Genomic DNA, 25,245 nt, shown 5'->3' with positions numbered 1-25,245 from the left:
TCATCGTATCAGCTGTCTCTAGTCATACATGTCATCCACTGGTATGTGCTGATGGCTGAGTTTTAGTAGGCCTTTCATGTGTGCATCATGTGTAGCAATGGCTGGAATGGGATGTAGCTGGAGTAAATCAATTTGTCATATGAGTAAAATCTGCTGAGTGCATTGGTTCATGAGCAGGTTTTTCTGTCTTCTCTCCCATCACTGTTTCAGTTTGTTCCAAATGGCCTCAGAGATCCACTGCTGTACTGTGTTTAGAGAAATGAGGAGTATCAACGTTGGTAATATCTTTGTTTAAAACTGGTCCTGTACCGCTTTGACTCAAGGCCAACACATCACCTGAGCTACTCGTTGAGTTACGTTTAATGCCAGACTGATGTAATGGTCTGACTCAGCACTGATGTCACTTCCCGGAGAACTACACGAGTGGAGTGATATTAAATCTTTCATTTTAAATTGATATGTTTCCCATTTGGGGGGGCAAAAAAAGTGACACCAACTCATGCAGAGTGACTGCTGGCATCCCTGCACTGGGTGCAATAAGCAGAAAGTGCTGTAAAGATGGTGACATGAAATGAGTGTCGCAGCGAGCCAGGCTTCCTGAAATTACATAAAATAAACACAGCCTTGTCCCTCGAAATTTGTGAAATTTATGTGAGTTTATCACACGAGGATGCAAGGAAACAGCACAAGCTGTGTAAGATAGTGAAGGAAAGAGAAGTAGAGAAGAAGCACGCTGACAATGAAAGAATGCATTGGAAAGTAAGGATGCTGTGGTTTGGGTAATGGAGAGGCATCTACATCTGTTTTCAACTTCACAGAACCAGGATTTAGTCTCATATAAAGATGTTTTTCTTATGGTATGTTAAGTTTTAGCAAAGGTTTTTTTCTTATTTAACCATGACAAAACTTTGGGTTAGGGTTAGCCAAAATTATTTCTGTCACCTAAACACTATAGCCTGCTTAACTCTTACTGCCCCACAATTTTATTTTTCAAGTAATTGTTTTGTGGCCTGCCTCTGTCACAAACAGGTGAACTGTGGTACAGCCCCTGTAAGCTCACTTCTTTGCATGTTCTATCACAGAAGCTGCAGCCAAGTGATCAATTTCTAAGTGAATCGACACAAGTCCCTTTCTGAAATTTCTTATGCATATATATATATATACATATATTTATTTATTTATTTTTTTTACAAAACAATGCACAATAAATGTTCAGCTGAATAGCAATAGCCTCGCTGACCAATTGTTTAATGTCGCAACAAACAAGCAACAAATTTGGCTGCTGCTCATCATATCTGTGGGGTAGATTACAGTTCAGATTCCCTTCAAGGATCAAAGACAGCCATCAAAATGTTTTTGTTGTGACATTGCCTTGCCTTTCTGGAGTCAGTGGTTTTCAGAGCATTGGTAGTTTTAAAAATCTGTTCACTTCTGTTGAGTTCAAGTACTTGTCAGTGGGTAGGAAAAATGCACACAATAATCTAAAACCCGGTGATAGTTGGATTGTCATATTTAACTGCTGGTTCAGATTTGACTTGTAAAAATCCGAGGGATGAATGCTTTTCAAAGGGAACAGACTGTCTGTGTGTCTGTCACATTAAGGCACTAATCCATTATAACCAGTTGTTCTTAAGTCTTTCCAGAAATCAAGGTCCTGTGCCAGAACAAATGAATACAAGACTGGTAATTTTGTCAGCTGGAGGGGAGAAAAAAAGGTGCCTTTGATAAAGTTTAGCTACTAAGGATTGCAGGGAAGAAAAAAAGTCTGAATGTTAATTATTGTGACATAAGCACTGTTTGATCTCACTGCAGGACTTGGTAAACACAGCTAACACCAGCACCAGGTAACACATCAACACTAACTGACTAACAGCCACACACACACACATACACAAACGCAAGAGAAAACACAGCTGAGGAGGAAATGGTATCCTGGGGTATTTAGCTGGACCAGTGTGTTTATTTTCCTCCCATGGTGCACCAGGGCGAAGCTGCTTAACGCGAGGCCAGGGTTCCTGTGGGGCTCTGTGTACTGTATGTGTGTGTGTGTGTGTGTGTGTGTAATTGTTTGCAGCCATGTGTGTGCATGTGTGGTTGGTATATTCTTACCCTAATGCATGTAAATGCATGTTTACAGGCCATCAAATGCCTTGTTATTTATCTTATTTTATTAAGTCATTAATACCTGATGAGGAAAAAGTATATATATAAATATATTTATTTTTTAATTTTTATTTTTTTCCTGTTTTAAGTAAAAGGGTATATTTGGTCAAGCCCATAGTACATGTGACTGTATACTTTACAAATAACTGGTGAAGTAGAGAGAGTACTAAGTGAGCTTTGGGCTTGAGTGTTGGATAAACGTTTGGTTTTCCCTGTTGACTCCGCCTGTGTCTGGATTATGAAGGGCAGATATACAGCTCTTCAGAGTGTGCCAATTAACAGCCACAGCAGCGGCCGCCACACAGGAGGGCCCCTCATAAAGACTCACCCTATGGTGTAAGCCCTGCCACTTCCAAGTGCTTTATCCGGGGCCGAGCCCATACACACAGCTGTTAAACTGGCAGGTTTTTAAGCAGCCCCAGCATCGCCAACAGGCCCAGGAGTTCATAAAGATTTTCTCAGCAAGTGCTTTCCCAAGGAAAGGGAGAGAGATGAGAGGAGGGAGGGTGAGCAGGGAGGCCAGGCAATGAAGGGGCAGACCTTGCTCAGAGACATGATAGAGCTACCACACTCCCTGCCTTCATCCCTCTCTCTGTCCCTCTATCTATCTATCTATCTCTCTTTCCGTTCTTGACTGCACTCTTCCCCCTTTTCTTTTTTTTTCTTTTTTTTTTTTTTAAGTGAAGAACCAGTGATTGCGATGGTGGGCAAGCCAACAACAGGCAGGGGGTAGCCTGCTGAGGACTTGGAAGTTGGGATAACTCCAATCGTCCAAGCCACTGCCACCCCTGCCTGCCACATACCAACTGCTGGCATTTGAACAGCTTTGATACATATTTTAAAGGCTGCAGTGCATCAGAACTGTACTAATCTTAGTTAAAAGGCAAGTCACCATATACCATTTTTTTTCCTGCACAGAGGCCCAGCAGCTCACCCTGCAAATTGCTGGGATGGAAGGACACACAAGCTGTGCATGGATCGACAGGCTTATGAAATTTTAAAAATGGGCAAATATATACCCAATGGCCAATGTATACAGATTAAGCCAATAAAGAAGTCCCACTTTTTCAATGAATACACTGTATATAAATGCAGATTATTGCTTCACCATCACTGTATCCCCAAGAGAAAATGATTTAAAATATGTAAAAATGTTTCAACAATGTACAAGCAGTGATCTCAGGCACAACTTGTTCATTCACATTTTTATTTAACCATATTTGATGGAGATTTTGTTGGCAGTTATTGCCAAAGATCGAAAGTCCTTATTACATGATGCATGAAAGATCCCAGTATTCAGTGTTGTTGTGACAGTGGAGAGATGTGAACCTCAAGCATGGCACGCTACATTTTGTTTAACTAAACAGCATGAAGTTGTGTGTGTTGTGTGCACGGCGACAGGCAGACTGCGTATGCATGTATGTGTTGATGTCCAAATATGTCCACAATATGCATGTTTATGAGCATCTATGGTGTGTATACCAAAATGACCATGTGACTTTGGGTGCCGGAATGTGGGCACTAACAGCTTAGGGTCCACTGCCATTGTTCCTGCTGACTGAAGCAGAGGTAGAGCAGTAGAAACTGAGCTGACCACATGCTCGACAGTATTGGCCACAGATGTGCCCAGACAGATCACAGAGAAAACGTGATGGCATTTCCTCAAGATGTGGATGTGTATTTTTAAACTTTGATGTGAACATGATTTACCATGAAAAAATGCTTTGTTCGTATGATTCACATGGTCTCAATAACAGAGCTCATACATATTGTATGCCTATTCAGAACTTTTTTTTTTCTGTCTCAGTAATAGTGTACGTTGATCTCAGGACATTTCGAAGTATGCAGAATAAGCTTTCTGGTAAAGAAAAATGGTGCAAGTGGTTGAACATTACTTAGATGACAGGGATAACATGCATGGCATGTCAGTGGCTGAGACAGTTGGTATCAGGACTACAACAACACAATAAGATGCTCTTTATTTTGAGGTCATGTATGGCCACAGGCCTTTTGTGCAGGATCTTCTTTGAATACATTAGCCAAGCAGTTAAAAGACATGATGTGATTTAATAAAATGTGATCAAACAAATGTTAACATCTAAAGGCTGTCATACACATGCAACATCTTAAAGCTGTGTAGATGGAGATTTTTGTTGACATTTTTTTTGTTCTGTAATAGCATTTTTCCCCATCGAAGCCTGTGTTGTTAGCCTCGCTGACTTTATCTGAGCTGTCAGTCCTTCTCTTACAGCCATGCTAAACATTTTCTCCTTCAGAAATTTGTCTTTGTACAATGGATGACTCTATTACTGAAGTTTGAAGAATCATTCAAAAATCCATAACCTTGCAATTTTCTCTAGCTATACATCATTACATTAGGAATCTATTCAGACTTACCTGTAAATTATTTACAAAAAATATCCGGCTAAATGTTTGAGGAAACAAGAGCTTGTCTTTTCCCACATAATTTGCATGACATACAGAAACACCACCCCAGTTCCTGTTATGGTGGATAACTCTGCAGTTAATATTTGTCATAGCCAGCTTCTGTTGAAACTCCCAGCAGTCTGTGCCGGTGCTGGCTAACGTTACATGAGGTACTGTACAAGAGAACAGCAGGCGTGAAGAAAGACCCTCCGGTTCAAGCAGAGGGGAAAGGTATCACTGCAAGGTAGTCTAGCTGTTGACCGGCCTGCTCTGCTTAGTTCAGGTTTGCGTGTGTGTGAAGTGATAGTTCCAACACATTGTGTTCTTGTTCTGCTCTTCTTCTGTTTCAGCTTTGGCAGGTGACCCGGCATTGGATGTACTGGCTGCTGTACTCTAGGTGACAGCTTTTGACATTGTAATTGTCTGCTCTGGGCAAGGGGATGGAGGGTGTAATACATCTTATGTTTCCTTTCAGTAGAAATTATTGATAACTGGCGGTGAGAGGTGGTGTTGGTATCACTAACCTGGCCTGAGCAAGTCTTGACTGATGATGGTAATTTAGGTTTACATTAAATTCTTAAATTATCTGGTACTGACTAATTATCAAACATCTGTCATAAATATTGAAATCTGGCAATCAAATGTAAACAGATCTTGATGTTTTTAACCAAATTGTGGTAGTAACTTTTTAACTGTACTGTAGCAAGGTGCTGTTCTAACACAAAGCAAAATGAAAATACAGTATGTGGAAGACATTACTGGAATTTCCTGTATAATAATGTTCTGGCCGCTGCTTTCTAATTATATTGCAGGTTTTACAGATGTCCAGTTTTTAAATGCAAACGTGAATAATTGTTGAATGCTTTAATTAATTTTTGAGTTATGTTTAGAGTTTAAATGAAAAAAATATATTGCATTGCATTACTTTCTGTTCCTCTTGATAAAAACTGATAAAAAAAAAAGAATATTCATATTTGCAATTAACTTTTCAGGAGCATATGGATGTGGTTTAATATAGTCCAGGCTTTGTATGTACTCTTTAAATACACAGCTGCAGCAAATACACATTCACACTCTATAAGTGGACAGCTTTCACCACAGTGAAAAGAAGGAAAGTAAGGGAGACAGGAGTAGAAAGGGAGAGCTGGACAGAGAGAGAGAGAGAAGAGATTTCACATTAGCAGGGACGAAGATGGTGAGTTGCATTTGATATCACCTTCTGCGCTGCACATGTGCTGCGAGTGTTCAGAGAGAGTGAGAGAGAGAGACAGAGAAGCATCCTCTACTAAATGGAAATTCCTGTGCTTCAGCCACAGCTGCAGTATGACACTTCAGATGGCCGCGCTTCCCTTTGTACAGCCCCCTGGAATTAGCCCAAACCACAATGGCATCACATCAGAAAAGCAGACAGGAAAATCAGACTTTATTATCTGTCGCTGTGGAAATATTTGTGCAGGGAGGAAAAGGGGGGCACGAGGCCCTTGGCTTCTCTACCATGTCAACCTGCATTTTATTATTGAAAACACACACACACACACACACAACTGTCTTTACATAAGTGTCAACTAACCCACTTTTACAATACCTGTGCTTATGGATGACTTGGCACAGTACTCAAATGTAAACACTGGTACGCTTCTCATTTTCCATTTCTTAGTGTTCTAATTTTGTAGGCGACAAAAACTATAATTTAGTGCAGACTGCAGTCAGTTATGTATGGCATGTTACAACTGTAAGTTTCCCCTGCTGCAGAGAAATCAGCGCAGCACTATGATGTCAAACTGAACCGATACTGAAGAAACATTGTTCAACTAGGGCTGGGAGACAAACTCTCTGCTAACGAAGAGAAGTACAATCGCAGAGTATAAAACTTTCCATCAAATTGCGTTTGGGGAGGGGATTCACTTCAAAGAGATCTCAACAACAGTGCTGTCTGTCTAATTTACGTTTTCAAGCACATGCCAAATGTAAAAACCCCAATTTTGAGGAGTGTATAATTACAGGGAGAGAATGAATGACTATAAATACCCCCATCATTACTAGTCCCCCCCTGAAGAACATGATCCATACTGAAGGATAATTAAGGCAAAATATTTCTGATCCTCTAACAGACTGTACCAGGAATGTGTGCACACGTACTGGTGCTTGTGTGTGTTCATCGTGCATGGGTACGTGCTTGTGTGTATATGTGTGAGAGAGAGAGAAAGAGTGAGTGTGTGGGTGAGTATGGGGAGGGGGCGAGGGGGTGGGGGGGTCACAAGGCATTTCCCCCTAAATATAGTTCTGTTCTGGTAGAGCTGCTATGTACAGATACTTCAGGAGAACTCAAGACAGACCAGCTTTAATTGGTTGGTAGAGTCATTAATGGAACAGAAACATAACTTGAGTACAAGTGTGTGTGTGCGTCTGTGTGTGTGTGTGTGTCTGAGCATGTGCGCTCTTATGTGTGTATATTGGACCCTGTCAATGGCCTTTAAACAACAACAGACACATGGAAATAACTTTGATCAACAAACATGTAGCAAACAAGAAGATAATAATGAACCTCCATGTTCAGCCGAGGTCTCTTAAAATAGATCATTTCAACTAGGATATATCAGATTTGAGGATAATATTTCTAGATTAGGCCAGCTAATTAGTGCCCCAATATTTGGCACAGCGCTTTGACTCAGATCCAAATAAGCATATTGTCCTCGTAGCAGAGGAGTGAAAGAGCTTTTCTGTGTTCTTCACTCAGAGTCAGAAAGAATGTTCAACTGAAAAAGAGAAAAGTTTACTCGACTGCTCTCCCTGCCTCGCGTTGTTATCTCTTTCTCTCTTTCTTGCCCGATCAAAACATAAGAATGTCGCTTTGAGTGGCCAAATGAAAGAAAACCAGGCAAACATGAGCGAGAGACCGTGTTTATTTCTAGTACATCTATGAGCCAGGCCAGGTTTTTGTGTCAGCAGGGGTCTGCATGGGTTGTTGAGTTGTCGTGAGTTGTTGCTGAACCGGCAGCGAGTCAGTCAGCCAGCCAGTTGTCAGGCAAGTACCAGTTCCTTGTTGCTATTTGTGTTTGAGTGTAGCCGTGCCGAGAGCCTCCCTCCCTCCGTTATCCCTTTTCCAACCGAATTCTCCAACCTCTTCCTGTGGCAAGAATCGTGTCTTACAGCAGCCTAGCGCTCCTGGAATGAAAAGTCTGTGACCAAGGCATCCGTCCCTTTCACTGCCATTGTGTCGCTGAAACAAGGAGCAGGAGCAAAGTAGTCAGCTAAACATGGTGTAGCAGGGTTCGATGGTGACCCCGCTGCGGCTGATGCTGCTGGGCTCAAGTGACTTGTTGTTGCTTGTTGTTGTGCGTTTCCCCCAGCTGGGGCCAGGGTTGGGGCCCGGGATGGCTTTTGTGTCAGTGTTCGACCAGTGCTGCTCTCATGAAACTAGATAAATGGATTGGGGTGGGGAGAGGGGTAGGCTGCAGATATGGGTGGGCATCTTTGAGAAAAGACAACGGAGAGGGTTGAAGGGAAGCAGGGGTTGGAAGAGGAGGGTGAGGGGATAGGAAGAGGCAAAGACATTTGTGTTGTTGGACTACAAGGGGTCGAGTCTGTTGTAAGAATAGCCTGCTTCTGCCAAAAAAGACAAGACAGTGATAAACTTTCCTCCCCGCGCAGTCACCTCTTTCCCCTCCTCACTCTCCCTGTTACACATGCGCGTGCACACATGCACACATACACACATACACATACGCGCACAAACTGTCACAACGCACAATTCACCACAAAAATGAATGGATTGCCACAGTGTGACACATCTCAGTTGCAGGGGGAGATGGTACTTGCTAGCCAACAAAAGACTGTGGTATTATGGGGGGGGGCCTGCAGCCTGTGACAGAATGCTAAATTGTTTTAGGGTCAACAACTTATTGTCTTTGCATGAGCCACAATTTACATATCTCCCGAGGAGGTTTCAGCATTCAGTCCTCAGATGAAAACAGCAAAACCTCTTCTTGCCTTTGAAAGAGTTATAGCCTTTCAAAGGTTGCTGGAAATACTTTTGATGAGTTGTTTTCTTTCTTTCTTTCTTAAAAAAAACAAAAAAAAGCAACCTAATTTTATTCTAGTAATGAGTAAATGGATTTATAATATACTGCATGGCAGTTATTATTTTGAATTGTAATTATCTTATCACAATAACCATTACGGGGCAATTACCATAATAGAAGCATTGTTTACTGTGTCTAACAATGGCTACAGTGTTTTAAAAATCAGATAATATTATGTATTTACCTCTGTAATCCCAAAGAGCATTATTCTTTAGCTCTATATTTACATTTAACTCATTTATCTGCTCTTCTTTATTAATTTCATGGTCTTTATTTTCTTTTCCTCCCCTGCATCGTGGCCCAGGGCATGCGGGGAAGAAATGGCTGGAAGTGACAGCCTAATTATCAGCTCCAACTCCGCTCATTACCCATTAGACAATCCACTGTACATCCACTTACTAAATGAATAATTTTGTATATATTATGGAAACACAATATTATGGCCTGCAGCTAACGCCTTTGCGCTAACCTCACGCTGTTCTAGTACAAAAGAAATAAATGGGACACCGAGAGGTTATTTAATTTTAGCCCCAAAAGCCAGCTCATGAGAGGATGTCATGTGCAAATGGAGCGCGGAGGGAGGGAGGGAGGGGAGGGAATATGAAATTTACACACCTGCCTTTTCCTGCCGCAATATTAGAATGATTATTGCCAGTTCCCTGCGCTGTAGCATAAGTGAAATTGACAAAAAAAAAAAAAAGTCAGTTCGGGCTTCACACGTGTCAGTGTTATTCTAATTTTGACCTCACCGATTTCAAATGACTGAGGCTGGAACCATATTTTATCACCACACACTGTAATACTCTGGTCCACTAGTGCGAAGAAAAGCAGGGACAAGAAAACAAAAAAAAAAGGGTGGGGGCTGTTAATATTGACACAGGCATATATATTTTTTTAAGTCCTTAGACTATTACATTAAATTTTTTTTTTTTTTTTTTTGTGTGTGGTGATTTTCGCTCTGTTTGAACTGAGAGAAACCTATTTGCATATTATGATGTATTTATGTTGTGGGTAAAGTAAAGTGTTAATGTGACCATAAAAGCCGAATGACCCCGCTCCGGTCAACAAAACCTTCAATGACCTTTGTTAATTTTTCAACAAAGTCCTCCACTGCGTGACTGTTTAGCGAATGAGCATTTAAGTGACACAGATTTATGCGCATAGACGCCCCCCCCCCCCCCCCTTCTCTGCCACACAGATATGATGTAGTCAACGTTTACCAAGCATTAAAAAAAAGGAAAAAGAAAATCACTTTAGCCCTTTTGCCCGTTGATGTAACGTTTCAGACTTGTGCAATTATTTGTAATGACTTAATTTGGAAGCTATGCAGGCTTTTAAAGAGCTGATAATGTTTCAGTTCCAAACAGCGGGTGATTTATTGCAGATTACTATTTGAAAATGAAAGATGATTTTGGCCCCTAACGAAAAATAACCATATTTTTTCCTATAATATTTTATGTGAACTTGGTGTCACAATATTCCCATAAATAAAAAGGTTTCTACTTTTGCTATTTGTATTCCTCTAGAAATTGTGATATCATAATGCAGCTAAGTGCAGTGGTTTTAAATCAAACTATAAAGCATATACTGCATTGTGTGTGACGATACAGTTTTAGCAGAAGTATTTTCGTGTGATTTATAGCCCTCTGAAAGGCGAAAACTGTTTCAGGATCAAGCGATCTATTCCTTGCCTATAGAGGTCGCTGTGATATTGCAAAACAGATGTGCACAAATCACTCCACAGGTTTAGGCCACTCAAATCATTCACCCTCTGGAACAGCTCACTTCGCAGCTTACTGTCACATACAAAGGTGCTCTGACTCAAACTGAATATTTTTTGTCAGATTATACTGAAATTCTGATTTTTTTTTTTCCTTTTTCAAAACAGACCTTAAACCAGTCATGTGAGTAATTGATAATAACATGATGACATGATAGGCCCCATGTAAAGCTGCAAAATCACAGTCACATTTTACAGGAGATTGTTTTAAAAAATGTTTTGTTTTAGGTTTTTTTTTTTTTACTTTTTCTGTAATATTCCTGACTACCATGCTCCTTGTCGATCAAAAAGAAAAAGACAAAAATACAATGTTCACATCATCCCCCACCACAGCTAATTATTGCACTTTCCCTTATTATGTGTAAACCCCATTAGGCTGTTGTGGTAAATCAATATTTGGTTTTGGTCACCGATTGAAGAGCAAAGAAGCTGCTTTTATGGGCTAATGATCACTATCAGCTTCGGAACAGACAGGACCCCAAAAAACAATAATCCTGCTCCACAGGGCCGACAATGTCAGCCTCCTCCTCCACCACCGCCACCCAAAAAAAAAGAGAGAAAATATTAATAATTTATCTTCGAATCGACTTCTCTCTCTGACAGATTAGATTTTAACCATTTGATTTTGTTTGGACTGGGCGTTCCCATATTATTACTTAATGACCTTCCCAGCTGCTCCTGTCCATTTTCTGTCATCAGCAACCATCTGGACACTTATTAGCACCTCAATGCATCCACGCTGCTTTCCCCCCAAACTTGAATAAAATTAAGCCTGGTTGCAGACTGCCTATATATATATATATATTCCCATTCTCACCATTCTTGAAATAAAATCGATAGGTCTACGTTTTATTCATTAATAATAATAATAATAATAATAATAATAATAATAATAATAATAATAATAATAATAATAAATAATAAATAATAATAAACGTAGAAATAAAATATAGGCTGAGGATACTCTTGTTTTCTCTATAATTTCATTTAGTTTATTAGGCAAAATATACGATCTGGACAAATTCCTTCAACGCTTCCTATTTACAAATTTAAATCACTTGGTATTTACATTAAAGAAAGGACACCAAAAACACAAGATAGAGACAAAAATAATAATAATAATAATAATAATAATAATAAAGTAAAAAGCCTACCAAATGTCCCAGCCTGCCTGGGCAAAGTGGAGAGAGAGAAAGATAGATAGATAGATAGAGAGAGAGAGAGAGAGAGAGAGAGAGAGAGTGAGAGAGAGAGTAACATTATAGGCGCGATTATAGGCTACACAACAATAGAGGAAGTAATCCATCCATCCACAGGATATTACCAAATTACGCCATTTGTTCTGTACCGACTGAATGCTACGCTGCATTATTATTTCTCATTGTCCTTTTTTAGGGAGTGTAAAGTCTTTTTTCTTTTTTCTTTTCTTTTTTCTTTCTTTTTTTTTTCAAGCACGAAAAAATAAAATGTCTTGATCAAGCCGAGGAGAGGGCAGTAAGGACCCGTTGCGTGGCGTCTTGTGGACTCCTGGCGCTGGAAGGCAGAGAGGATCTGGATAAAGAATAATACAGAAAGGTAGATAAATACCCCCGCCGTGTTTGGACAACGGGTTTCAATATGCATCTCAAGTGTCTGGCTGAATGGCTGAACAGTTTTGATTTGAAACAGACTGCAGTCCCCCCTTCTCCAATTCTTCACTCTCCATTTAAATAATAATAATAATAATAATAATAAAGGATGAATCACATTAGGTATGTTTCAGCTACAAAATATTTTAGTGTGGAAAAAAAGAAAATCCTCTTTGTGCAGTGATTATAATTTTATTACAATTATTTTTAAAGTTGTTTTTTTTTTTTTGTTTATAGGACTGTTGCATTAGCAGAGGGGGTATTTTGTAATACTTGAAACAGAGGTAAACTTTCTCTCTTTTCTTTTTCTTCCTTCGGTAAGAGCGCTCCCCTGGGCTCCGGGGTCTCCCATGGGTCTTTAGGGAAAGCACATAGCCCAGACAGAGCCCGTTTTACTCGGTGACTTGATAAGTAGCCACACTCTCCCCAGAGGGGAGGAATTAAAGGGGGTGTGGGATGGGAGTCAAGACCCCTGTCACCCGCAAAGCAAACTGTGTTTTATTTATCTATGTTTATTTTATTTTGTAGTGTTATTATTGTTGTTTTATGGAGAAAAAAATAAAATAAAAATAAATTTAAAAACTGCCAGACATAAATTTTAGGCTCATACAGTGGAATTCGTTAAACAGCGAGCTTAGAGTTTGCATCCAAGTATGATTACATTTATTTTCATATAATCACTGGAGTTATAATTTCATCAAGATCTTAGGCCTTTCCTGGTGTTCACATTCATGCTTAATTTTATTTATTTTAATCACTGATGTTTTAAATATTGCTGGGGAAAAAACTGAATCAGTTTATATTTTGGGTAATGCAATATTCTTAATATTAGAATTTAATATTTTAATATAAATCTGATAATTGTCTTATTACAACGTGATTCCAACAATCAACAAAAGAAAGCAAGTGAAAGCATTGTCTCACCTGTCATGGATGGGTCGAAAGGAAGACTTCAGGGTCTGTGTTGGAGGTGAATCAGACCTTACACCGTTTTCGTGGTCTAAAAAAGAAATGAGAAAACACACTTATCAGCATTGGCATGCTGGGTAAAATTACACTGGCCTCTTATTTTTTACTCATATACGTATATGAACACTTCTGACTAAAAATGAACCCAGTGTTGTTGTGTATCTGCTATGTGAACATTGTGGATTTAAGTGTGTATATGTAGCCCACATGCATGTGCACAATGCATTGTTATGATAATGGTATATAAAAAAAGACACAGGCATGAGTTGCACCCTTTAAAAATAGTACACGTGTTCCATTCAAAATAACATGCTTATCGCTGGCATGTGATATTTGTGCAAGCGCAGGCGTGCAGACTGTGATCCTACCTATGTGCTTGGGACTGTGGGTCTCTGGTGGGGCCTTGCTGTCATTGCTGAGCGCTGCTGCAGCTGCTACCGGCGACACCACCACTGATGTCGGCTGTTGCTGTTGCTGCTGCTGCGTCTGCTGCTGGGTCGGCAAGTGATGGCTGTGGTGGTGGTGATGGTGCTGGTTTACTCCCAGAAAAGACCTCACATTCAGCAGGGAGTTCTGGCCCAGGAAAGCCCCATTTGTCCAGTTGTGGAACTTTCCAATCTGGCAAGTGTACAGTCCGTGACTGGGGAGGAAGGCCGGGTGGGTTTGGATCTGGTGGTGGGGGGCTGATGGGTGAGTGGTGGCCGCTGGGCCGCAAGGGGACGTGGGTTTCTGAGATGAACTATCGGGACTAGTGGCGGTCTCTGCTAAAGACCATATTTTAGGCTTATTGTTAGACGGGAGAGGAAAGCTCCCGGATCTGTCCGGAGACAAAACTCTTGTGGTGTTGTTGTTGTTGCTGTCCGAGTTCTCCTTACTCCCTGGGTGAACTGAAATTGTGCTCTTAGATTTGTCAAAGGCCTCGTGGGCCTGCAGGGCGAAGGCCCGTCTTTTCTCCAAGCTGTCCAACTCTCCACCCGCACCGACACCGCCCCTGTGGTCCCTGCTCCCCTCCGTTGATTTATCGTCATCGTCCTCGTTGCTTTGATCCCCGTCGTTGTCGTCGATTTTGTCTATGTCTATGCTCTCTAGATCAATCTCCTCCTCGTCTTCGTTTTTCTCCGCTTCGTCTCCACTGCCGAACAAGTTACCGTCCTCCCCGTCCTCTTTGCTCCTGCTTCCCCAGGTCACCTTGTTCTCCTTCTTGAGCCTCCTCCTGGCGTTGGCGAACCATGTGGAGACCTGCGTCAGCGTCATTTTGGTGATGATTGCCAGCATAATCTTCTCCCCCTTGGTCGGGTACGGGTTCTTCCTGTGCTCATTGAGCCAGGCTTTCAGGGTGCTGGTGCTCTCCCGGGTAGCATTCTTGGGCCTGGCCGGGTCCCCGTATTGAAACTGGCCGTATGGATAAAAAGCTGGAGAGGTGTGGGCTGCGAAGCTGGCAGGATGGACGCCAGGACTGTCTTTTAGCTCATACTGGGATCCCTTGAAATATAGATAAAATGTTACTGCAGTGGGATCAATATCCACTAAATTGCAAAATACACAATTTAATTATTTTTCACAGTGTAGCTGAAATGCATTAAAAAATATATTTGTATGTATATATATGTATGTATGTATATATATCTCAGCAATTCAAGCAAGTGAATGCCCTATATTAAAATATATATACATACATATTCTTAGGGTTACAGTTGCTCCTGACTGAGCTTTCCACAAATAAGTTTCTCAACTTGCAGCGTACCACATGTTAGGCCTGCGACACCTGCGCCTGCTTTCAACTTCTCATTGAAAGTCAGAGACTAGCAAACATTTTTTTTTTCCCATACATGTCAGTCTAATAATGGAACAAACGGTGAACAGGGGCGAGAGACAGTTCGTTGCATTATTGTGAACACAAACATAAATGCGAATTGCCAACTTTCGTGTGTACCTGCCAAAACTCCCCTCCACACTCTTCAAGTATGTCAGAGCAGTTTAAAGTTTTCCCAACATGCCCACTTTTATACTTCCTGTGCTGAATTTCATCTTCCCCTTTCATTGTTTGTACTTGCTTTTGACTCAGCACTCAAAACATATCGATCCATTCAAGCAACGCACATGCTTGGATTTTGGATAATAGCTCTTGTTTTGCAGCTTTGGCGCAGTAGTCACTTCCTATGTGGGCCTGATGCGCACATTAGTCAACACATTAACACACCGCGGGTTAATTATTATAACCAGGGGTATTTTAGGTCAATAAATGTCGGCCAATTCTTCATCTAGCACAATAAAAAAAATCCAGGTGGAATTCAGTGACAGAATGATATAATGGAGCGCAGAGAAAACAAAGCACTCACGAAGTGAAACTCATGGCATATTTATAGCAGAAGCTGCTGTTCCACGGTAGAGATTATTTCTAACGATCTGATAAAAAGAAAAATTGGCCTGGGCACCAGACTGAGTAGAAACTTTCTCTTTTCGCGGTGCATGCTAAAACACATCTATTGCAGGGTTTTGTTTTTTTTTTTCTTCCGTGAAATCTATTACAACTTTGTAATCAATCATTCTAGCAATGAGAGATAATAACCATGTAGCTGGTGTGAATTGCATCTTTTGTTTACATGTAGTAAAATATTATTTCAAACCTTTTTTTTCTTTTTCTTTTTCTTTCTTTTTTTGGTTTGTTCGTCTCAGATCAAACTTTTCACGTTGCTAACTCAGTCAAACAAGACACTGGACTGTCAAAAAAAATCAAACAAATATATGGACTATATTTTAATAAAAGAACATTAAAAATCTGTCCTACTAAAATGCGTTTCCAAGTAGTAATTCTTTGGGTTGAGATTACCAAATGCAGTCTGTGGCTTTCCTTTTCTCAGCAGGAACGTCAAGCATAAATAATCGTGTGTGTAGTGCCGAGTCCTTAAACAGAAACAACACAAAAAGCAGCATTTATCCTTACCATTTGTGAGAAAAGAGCCAAGTCCGCGCTGGTGTAAGGTAAGAAAGCGCTGTAGTTGTGTGCGTACGGGTTGGCGTACATGCCCAGCACCGACGTGACCGCCGCTGCGGTGGCGGACGGACTTCCCCCGATTTCGGTGCTCCCTCCCCGGGACGAAGGCGTAAGCACTCCCGGTCTCTCGCTCCCGTACACCGCCTGGGAGGCACTTAAGTACTGCGGGTAGCCTAGCTGGGGGAAAGACATCTCCACCACCGAATTGTCGCACAGCTGTACCGTCCGACAAAACTGTGCGTAAAAAAAAAAAGTATGCGAGAGAAAAAAGAAAATGAAAAAAAAAAGAACCCGGAGGAGTAAAGGGAAAGTGTTTAAGCCAAAGTCACAGCTACTACATACATACAGCGGTATGCAGTCAAAACAACCCTCCCTTAAATCTCGGCTTCCTCTCTTTTCTCGTGCAAAGTCCGCTGGATGTGATCAGATCAACAATTGCGCTCCGACTGACGCGCCTGGCCCTGAGGTCTCCAGGCTGATCTCTCAGATACAATTTGAAGTTGATGCTTTGATTGGCATCCCCTACTTGAGCCTGCAAGCTCCTCCTCGTTTGGAGCAATGTGGATAATGTGAATATAGAGTGAGCACATTGGCTGGGGCCTCGCTCTCTCTCTCTCTCGCCCCCTGTCTCTTTCTCCCTCTCTCTCTCTCTCTCTCTCTAGCTCTCTCTCCCTCTCTCTCATTCTCTCTCGCTTTCCCTCCGTGTTTGGACTTATTGTATGTTAAATGTTCGAGCATTAGAGTCCATTCACCGAAGGCTTTGATTGTTGTATGACAACCTGTCTACACGATTTTACAGCTGTCCGACACAGGGGGAAGTAAACCCGTCAGAAGAAGGAACTTACTTTGAATAGATTTAAATTGTAATTAAAGTGGGAAAAAGGCTCTCCGCAGAGGAATTAGTATTTGGTATCAAGGACTGCCGGTGCTTTTATTTCATTCACAGAGACTAATTTAATATAAAAGTATCTCTTTCTACAAGTTGGATTTATTCTTCGTGATCTTCTTCATTTAATGTTTTCAAAACTTATGTGGTTGTTAAAGCATCATAATCATTTGGATGATATACTCTAAAATAAGTGTTACAAAAATAAATAAAATAAAATAAAATAACATAAGCCTTATAAGTTAAAAAAATCAGATCGTTCATTTCATGACGTTTTTCTTCCAAAACTCAAAACAGTTAAGAAAAAAACATACAAATCTCTTCACATAATTTATTGATTATGTAGATTTTTTATAGACCTCTGTTTTGCTTTCCTTTGATTTCCTCCTAAAGGTTTTATCTGCCAAATTCTCCCTCTCCCTCCCTTTTTTTCTCACCCTCTTTCCATCTGCACGCACGTGTGTGTGTGTGTGTGTGTGTGTGTGTGTGTGTGTGTGTGTGTGTGTGTGTGTGTGTGTGTGTGTGTGTGTGTGTGTGGATTTAAACCAGATTGTTGTTGTCCTTTGTAACAACAGAGCCACTTCACGTTTCCTTGTTTTGAGAGAGAGGGGATGAGGAAAAGCCAGAGACAACTCAAAACACCGAGCCTGCAGGTCCCTGTGCGCGTCACAAAGTGTTATTTGTGTACATCTTGAGCTTCTAATTTGAAGTAAATGACGTGGCAACACTTTCAACACATTAACTCAAAAAAGTCAAGATGAAGAGTAATTTTTTTTTCCCCGTCATAGTTCAGAAACCTGTTCACTGTAACTGGGACTTTTGCGTTCTTAGAAATTACCGTTTCACAAACCTTTCTCTTATATAACAGACTTTAGGAAAAAATAAAAATAAAAACAGAATTCCACAAGACCTGAATTTGAAAATTAAATAAATCGGATGCCGTATCTTTTCGCTTTTGGTCCCCTCTCCTTAAAGCACTAATCTAATTTCTTGCTGAGAAAAAGAAAAGGGTCGGACACTAACCTTTCCTTCCCTTGGCTGTCCACTTCTGACACAGCCATGTGGCTCACGAGAGGGGTGGTGTCCATGTTTTAACAGTTCTATTTTTATTTGATTTGATCCTTATATCACCCACCTCCCGAGTCAAGGGGAGAGAGGGGGGGTATTCTATAGATCTAGATTTAATGCCTTAACGACTGAAGCCCAAGAAGTCAGTAGATTTTGATCTGCACCAGATGGCTCCGAGTGGATATTGCCGAGCGCCGAGGATCTGTTAAAAATATCTGAGGGGCACTGATGGTAATCTGGGTAACACATCAGAAAGGAGGGGAGGAATGGCAATTGTGATAACCCGCTGGAAATGTGTGCAGGGGGCTACACATGATGGTTGTGGTGGGTTGGGAGGAGGGGGGAGGAGGAGGGGGGTAAGGACACTGAAAATATCTCTAAATGCAAATGAAAGAAACAACAGAACTAGGGAAAAAAACTAAATGGACTTGATGACCAATTTTAAAATAAATGAATGCGGCGGTTGAAGAATAATAATAACAATAATAATAATAATAGTAATAATAATGGTTGATTGCTGCTGTACATGCATTTGCGGAAAACTATTTTTTTTTCCTAAGAATTTTTTTTTTTTCTTTTAGGAAAATTGAAAGTTGACTCCTGGTAAACAATGACACGTGTTGAGGGCAATAAACCATCACCGTTAACTGATTTATTGGGTCTTGTTAAACTCTCATTACCACCACAACCTCCTCAGCTTCCACCCAGAGAGAGAGAGAGGAGGAGAGAGAGAGCACGAAAAACTTTACTCCGGATCCTCTCCGTCCATCCCTTCTTTTTTCTTTCTTAACTCGTCCACAACACATTCACTTCTAATGCATTGCCTCGAAACAGATGGGCTTTCACCATCTGTATGCACATGCACATGCGCATGCACGCGCGTTCACGCACACACGTGCACACGCATGCACATCATTTAGAGTGAATACTCTTAAAAAAAATAAATAAAAAAGGAAAATCCCCAGGCTTCTCATATCAGATAGTTTTATCATGTAAATCTACAGGAGCCTCTTCATAAGCTGTTTTGCCTTGATGGCCACATTTTAATGAGTCACTCAGGTGGTGGATACGTTCTTTTATTTAACAGCCACAGCCATTTAAAGTCTCCTGTCACCAGTCTCATCTTTACATTTTTATTTTCTATAAACGTGCCTCCTGCATTAAAATAAATAAATATATATATATATATATATATATATATATATATACATACATACATGTGTTAATATTGTTTAGATGTTAGATGTTACTAATGTGTGGTATTAATGTAAAATGGCTAATGTCACTTACAAAACCTTAAAAAAGAGAGATCAAAGGATAATAAAGCCTCTCTCTCTCTCTTTTTCCCTCTCCCACTCTCTCTCTTGCTCTCTGGTACTATTAAAAAGAACAGACACATCCTCAGTGACTCTGCTGAGGGATAGAAACCCCAGTCATTACTCATGTCCAAGGAAGAAATAAAATAGAGTAGCATCCTGACTGTACATTTTATTCAATAAATACTCCAGTTTGTTGGTAAATGACAGCATGCACACTTCAAGCATGCTGTTCATTAAAAAATTATACCCTATTACTAATTACAGATAAGTAAAATTAACACAGTTTAAACTTTGCTCCATCATCATCTTTTTTCTTAATGTATTTTCTTACCTTTTGATTCAAATGTCAGCCACAAAAGTTAGTTTAACTAAAAGCCTGTTATAACAAGCATGTTTATCTTGTTTATAGTTTTTTTTTTTTTTTTCAAACTAAGATGTTCGTCAGGGGTGGTGGTAATGTGATCTTTTAGTTTTGTCTAATTCGGTTTAATTAAAATCTAGACATGCTTGAACTCGGGCCTCCAGGAACTGGGCCAACACATAGACCTGAATGACTTCAAGAGAAGTCAAAGAGAGTGAACCTGCATTACAATAACGTCGGTTATGTTGACAGTTGGCTACCACCGCAGAGGTCAGGGGTGTCTCTGTGAACTAATAACTGTGGTGAAAGATACTCCTTTCCTGCCTCTGGGAGTGCCAAAGTTGAGGAAAGGTTAAGAATCCACAGAATGTCCCTTTTGTGCTTTTCTCACAGATTATCAAATTAAGTGTTGAAACCAAAACTCCTTTTCCCCCTGAAGAGAGGAGATTAGATGAATATCAGTGATATCAATAGACCATCGCAACTGTTAGACTTCTCCCTCTCAACATCGCACACAAACATGTATACTCACTCACGCATGGTTCCAATGTACTCCCCGATCTGCGTCAGAGCAACTCAACTATTTAGCTGTGAGTTAGAGTCAGAGGACCACTGGTGTTACTGAGAGACATTTGATACACAGACAACTGCACCACACCTATAGGTAAGGAAACTAGGAATTTCCTGGATAATAAAAGAGGTCTATTCTGGGTCTTAGAAGGTCAAGACGTTATGCACTTGACAGCTAAAGACTTGGAGGGGTGCTGTTCCCTAGTTTTGACATGACAAAGAGCTTCTGGGCTAAAATTGTTGCCAAATTGGAAGGTGCTTTGCAGCAGTTAAATGTGCAGTGCAGATTTCCCATACTGTACATGTTCAGCCCTACAACAAGTACAGGGTAATAAGTAATTTGACTTCAGATGACTTGTATTCCCACTCATATTACTCAAATGTCAGAACATCAGTCGGCTGGGACCATTGAGGATTGTTAAGGTACTGAAGCCTTCAAGACACACGTTCAAAATCATGCCCTTTTCTTTCTTTCATGAACGTCCATCCACTCGGTGTATGATGCTCAAAACATGCCTGTAATTTTACGTATATCTTCATTCTTGTATGCATTTCAAAGGAAAGAGGGTCACATGGTTTGTGTTTACCTAAAATCAACTTTGTTAATTCAAGCTGGGATTTGAGACAACACTGTGAATTGCACACTATTAAAAGAGATTCATGCTAGTCTTTAAAGTTAGAAGTGACTGAGGCTAAAGTAACGCAGCACTCTGATTGATTGCCTTACAGCTTTTAGTCAGATGAACATCAATTTTTTGTTGTTTTGTTCCCTCATTTCAATTTTTACTATACAAACAGACAACCCTGTCTTCCAGAAATTATTAATTTACTGTTAATTTGTTTTTCCAATTATTGTTTTCACAGGAAATATATAATGTGCAGGGCTTTGACACCGGAGTCCAAGTTTAAGCATAAAAGCACTTTGGTTAATGTTTACAATTTTTAAAGTAAACACATCATTCAGTGTCAACATTGTACAACTTGGCAGATGTTTTTTTTTTTAAAAATGTCCTCATTATGTTGATAAAAAGCATAATCTGGGAGCCATTACGTTTCACTCAAAACATATTGTTTATATACTTAATATTTAAGTTTTATTTCTGGGGAGACTGACACGCAGCAGTGTGTAGCATTCTCCTGTATGGTTATTGCTACTGCAGAAAGAACACTACTGCCACTGTTGCTGCTGAAGATATAATAAATATTAAAAAACAAAAAACAAGACCAAACACCAAGCACAGAAGGTGTTACCTCATCATGATTAAGTATTATCATGATTAACTAGCTCGACTAAATAAGCACCGTTTGCTGCCATGTTGAAGTGTAGGGGAAACACAGTGCTTCATTATTGTTGACAAGTTTCTTTTAACTCATTCTGGCTTCTAACTGCATACCATACAAAAGACAACAGCCAAGGATCTGACTTTTTTTTTTCCTCCCCAAGGGCATACAGGGGTGGGTAATGAACGGGTGGGCCCAGATTCTGATGTGGTTAGGGGCCAAGGGGAGAGAAATGTGAGAAGGGGTGTTAATTGTTTTGGCTCTTTACTGGGGAAACATATCAACATTAAATCTAATGGAGGTTAAAGACTCTCATTGCCATAGGGGCTGGAGCTAATGAATAGCTATAGCTAGCCAAGAAGAGAGAGAGAGAGAGAGAGAGAGAGAGAGAGAGAGAGAGAGAGAGAGAGAGAGAGAGAGAGAGAGAGAGGGGAGAAAAGAGGATGTAACATTTACTGGCTTTTAAAATGTTTTAACTACACTAAGCTGAGTATTTATTGAGTAACTGGCCTAAGAGGATTAACATTAAGAAGTCATGAAAGTATATTTATGTGATTTCCTTTTCGAAAACTAAAATGCGTAGCTATTTGTGGTGCTACTGTGACTGACCTCAAGGACAATTTCAAACTATAGGTTTAGAGAAGGAAAGATTTCTCTGTCTCCCAATTTAAAGTAATATCATAATTATAGTTTACCTATATTGAATATGAGCTTTCTACTTTAAAACCTGTTGCATACAGATTCACAGAAACTGTACAAGTCAGCATAAATGACTGTAGAAGCTAATTAACCATTTTGGCAATTCACAAACTAATTCCATTACTTGGTATTTAACTTCCCCATGAAGTAATCAACTCAATTCAAGTGAGCCAACAGGCTGTAAGCCATACACTCCCAGTCTACACTGCATGTGCACATCTGCACAATTCATTTGCAGATGTATGCAAAGTACAGTAAACGTGTGAGATGTACGAGAAAGACTTTGGACGAAGAGAACAGTGATATCAAAGTCTTCTTCTTGTCCCCACATATAATTTTATGCTAAATCTGAATGAGGGAGGCTCAGACATTGGTTTGAAACACTAGCTTAGAAATATTCATAAGAGTTAGCTTCCCATTTCAGATGTTTATTTGCTTCTTCAAAAATGGTGCAAAAAAAAAAAAATGGGAGCATGCAAATCTGCTTTCAGATGATACAATTCCCACGTTTATTTATCAACAGAGTTAATTGAATTTTAAGGAAGGGCCTTCTTGGGGAAAAAAGATTTTTGTACACTGAAGTATTCTTTTGAAATTGCACCCTTTGATAGTGGTGTAAAGGATAGACTTAAAGATAAAATGATCAACAGACAGCATGACAAATGGAATTTTAATGAGGCTGTTTCTTTCATCTGTTATCATGTTGTGCTTCTTTTTGCTTTGGTGTGTCTTTGTACAAACTATTGATAGTAGTTGAAACCTGCTGTTTTTATGTTGCTGGACATGCTCCCCGGGATGCCTCGGCCTCTCTCGCTCTTAACAACACTGCTATCACCTTGATCACCGATCAAGCTGACTCTGTTTCAGTTGCTTTGGGGTTTCACTAACTTACTTACATACTAGAGTGTTTAAGTGGTCACCAAAAAATTAAAAAAATAGTTGGACTGTTCAGATTCAAGCTGCTGACCTGAAACAAATATTTCACTTGCAATTTGTTGTAGGAAGTTTAGGATGAAATACTTTGTTTTAAAAAGACACTCCATATTCATGCTCATCATTCCACTGGCAGACAACTAACTTTCCAGTAGCATACCCAACCAATATGCCCTGTCACAGGATATTGCTCTTGACATCTGTGGGACCAGAAACTACTATTTGAATTTAGATTATTGATGTCATCATGGCTTCTGAGGAGGCTAACCAATGGTCCCGCCCTCTAGCCTTGGGTGTTATGGGGTCACAGATGAAAACACCAGTCTGTCAAATTCACTTATGTAGTAATGTGTTATAGACACAGTGATCTGGGGAGGGGAGGGGTGAGTTAGTGAGCAAACCTAAAAAGAAAACAGAGTTCCAAAAGGGTTTATAGGCCATTGATGTACTAGATTAGCTCTTTGTGGCACAGATTAGATCTTCCCATGTGGCTGAGCAAGGACAAACTACATGGAATCTTCTTTTTCTCTGTTTAGACAACCATGACAAACCTGTAAACCAGTTGGAAAGAGATGCAGGTAGAGTTCTCTGGAGATTACAGCCTTAGTTATGTTGTTTGGTGATGCTCAAGAATTTATTTTTGCTTAGGAGAGCTTTTGTCTTTTTGTTGTCTGTAAAGAAAAAAAAAGAAAGAAAAGGCTAGCCTGGGTCTACCTACAGGTAACCAAATCCACCCTGACTATTTCTTGGCCTGGCAGTGTAAGTTTCCTGAGTCTTGTTGTTATCATGCGCTGTTGCCAGTCAACTAGCGGAGATACCCTAAATAAACAGTGTCCAACCAAGAGCTATTCTGGCTAATGTGATCTCATAGGATGGTATTTGAACTGCACACCGCTTTTGGGGATATTTCACGTGTCATTTTGACCCATTTTAAGCTTTCTGTGTCATTTAATGCCATTTAGGTTAGCATTAGGGTTTTGTCAGTAGAGAAATGACGTGGCATAACATGAGCAAAAAATGTGTAGTGATAATGCGCAAAACGACCTCAGGAAGTTGCTGTGCCATCATATGCTATTTGGTAAGAACAGACTGGTCAATGTGTCTTTTTACTCTTTGATTTGTTCATGATTCAGAGATTTAAGAGTTTGAGGTGATGGTTTTGGGCAGCCATTTAAAGTTTCCCTTTATTATTATTTTTTTCCATCATACTAGCAAGATGTCTCTGATTGGATGATGCACACACAGTGGAAAGGTTCACCTTCTATTTTAAGTGCAGTGATGGCGTTACTTGGGAGTGGGTGGCAGGTTGCAGCTTGGCTTTTTACATCACGCCCATGTTGAAGCATCATTGATCCCAGCTGAAAAAGAAACCAGTCTGGACAATGAAGTTCAATAACAACTGACTCCCATCTCAAAAGGGGCCAGCTGAACTGGCGCAGTTTAATGCTTTAGAATTAGTGGCACTCAGCTGTTTCTGCCAAACACTGGCCCACACCATGAAATCTCTTGTTAAGAAGAGCGAAATAGTGTTCGCCTTGTAATTGAACCATTTTATACCCCCCCCCTCCTCTTCCCTCCCTCCCCCTCTATCACTCTTGTTACCCCCTTTCCACCTTCTTTCCTTCTGTCCCATCTTGCTTGTTTTCCGTTCACCCCAACACACACACACACACACACAGTTACTCACACACACTCCCTTTGTATGAGCAGCAGCACCCATCAAAATCTGGATCGATCCCCTGGTGTCATTGTGTGAGGAGGTTATTTATGTGGGCATCCAATCTGCACCTGCCGTTGTGTTTGAGCAAGAGGGGAACACGGCTAGAGTTTGTTAACAGTGAAAGGGGAAACATCAAAGAGAGAGAGAGAGCGAGAGAGTGCGAGAGAGAGAGAGAGAGAGAGAGAGAGAGAGGAGGGGAAGAGCAGCCACCTCAGAGCCCCATGAGTACCCACCAGCTCGCTGCCTCGTCTCTCGTGAAATGAGCACTTTCACAGTCAGTTAGTCTTTAAGTAATAGATATATTGAGTTCATCCCTTGTAACGTTAGACAACTAATTTATTATTATTTTTTCTCCCTCCCCCTC

At 40.4% G+C, this 25,245-nt stretch overlaps 1 protein-coding gene across 2 annotated transcripts; it reads right to left on the bottom strand.

Annotated features, from left to right (window-relative positions):
• Positions 1–11,434: 11,434 nt before the first annotated feature.
• On the bottom strand, positions 11,435–18,063 carry irx1a (iroquois homeobox 1a). 2 transcript variants are annotated; one of them, XM_041045408.1, is made up of 5 exons: positions 17,954–18,063; positions 15,994–16,278; positions 13,418–14,531; positions 13,005–13,080; positions 11,435–12,003 (listed from the first exon to the last, which is right to left on the bottom strand). In XM_041045408.1, the coding sequence occupies exons 2-5, from the start codon at positions 16,234–16,236 to the stop codon at positions 11,928–11,930; spliced, it is 1,509 nt and encodes a 502-aa protein (XP_040901342.1). In that variant the 5' UTR covers positions 16,237–16,278; positions 17,954–18,063; the 3' UTR covers positions 11,435–11,927. The 2 variants fall into 2 exon arrangements, with proteins under 2 accessions (XP_040901342.1, XP_040901341.1); XM_041045407.1 differs by lacking the exon at positions 17,954–18,063 and having other exon boundaries at positions 15,994–16,476.
• Positions 18,064–25,245: the final 7,182 nt, after the last annotated feature.

This window comes from Toxotes jaculatrix, chromosome 8 (assembly GCF_017976425.1).
Source record: "Toxotes jaculatrix isolate fToxJac2 chromosome 8, fToxJac2.pri, whole genome shotgun sequence".
Taxonomy (NCBI): domain Eukaryota; kingdom Metazoa; phylum Chordata; class Actinopteri; family Toxotidae; genus Toxotes; species Toxotes jaculatrix.
Note: the sequence above shows the minus strand (reverse complement) of the source record. Positions and strands in the feature narration are given on the sequence as shown.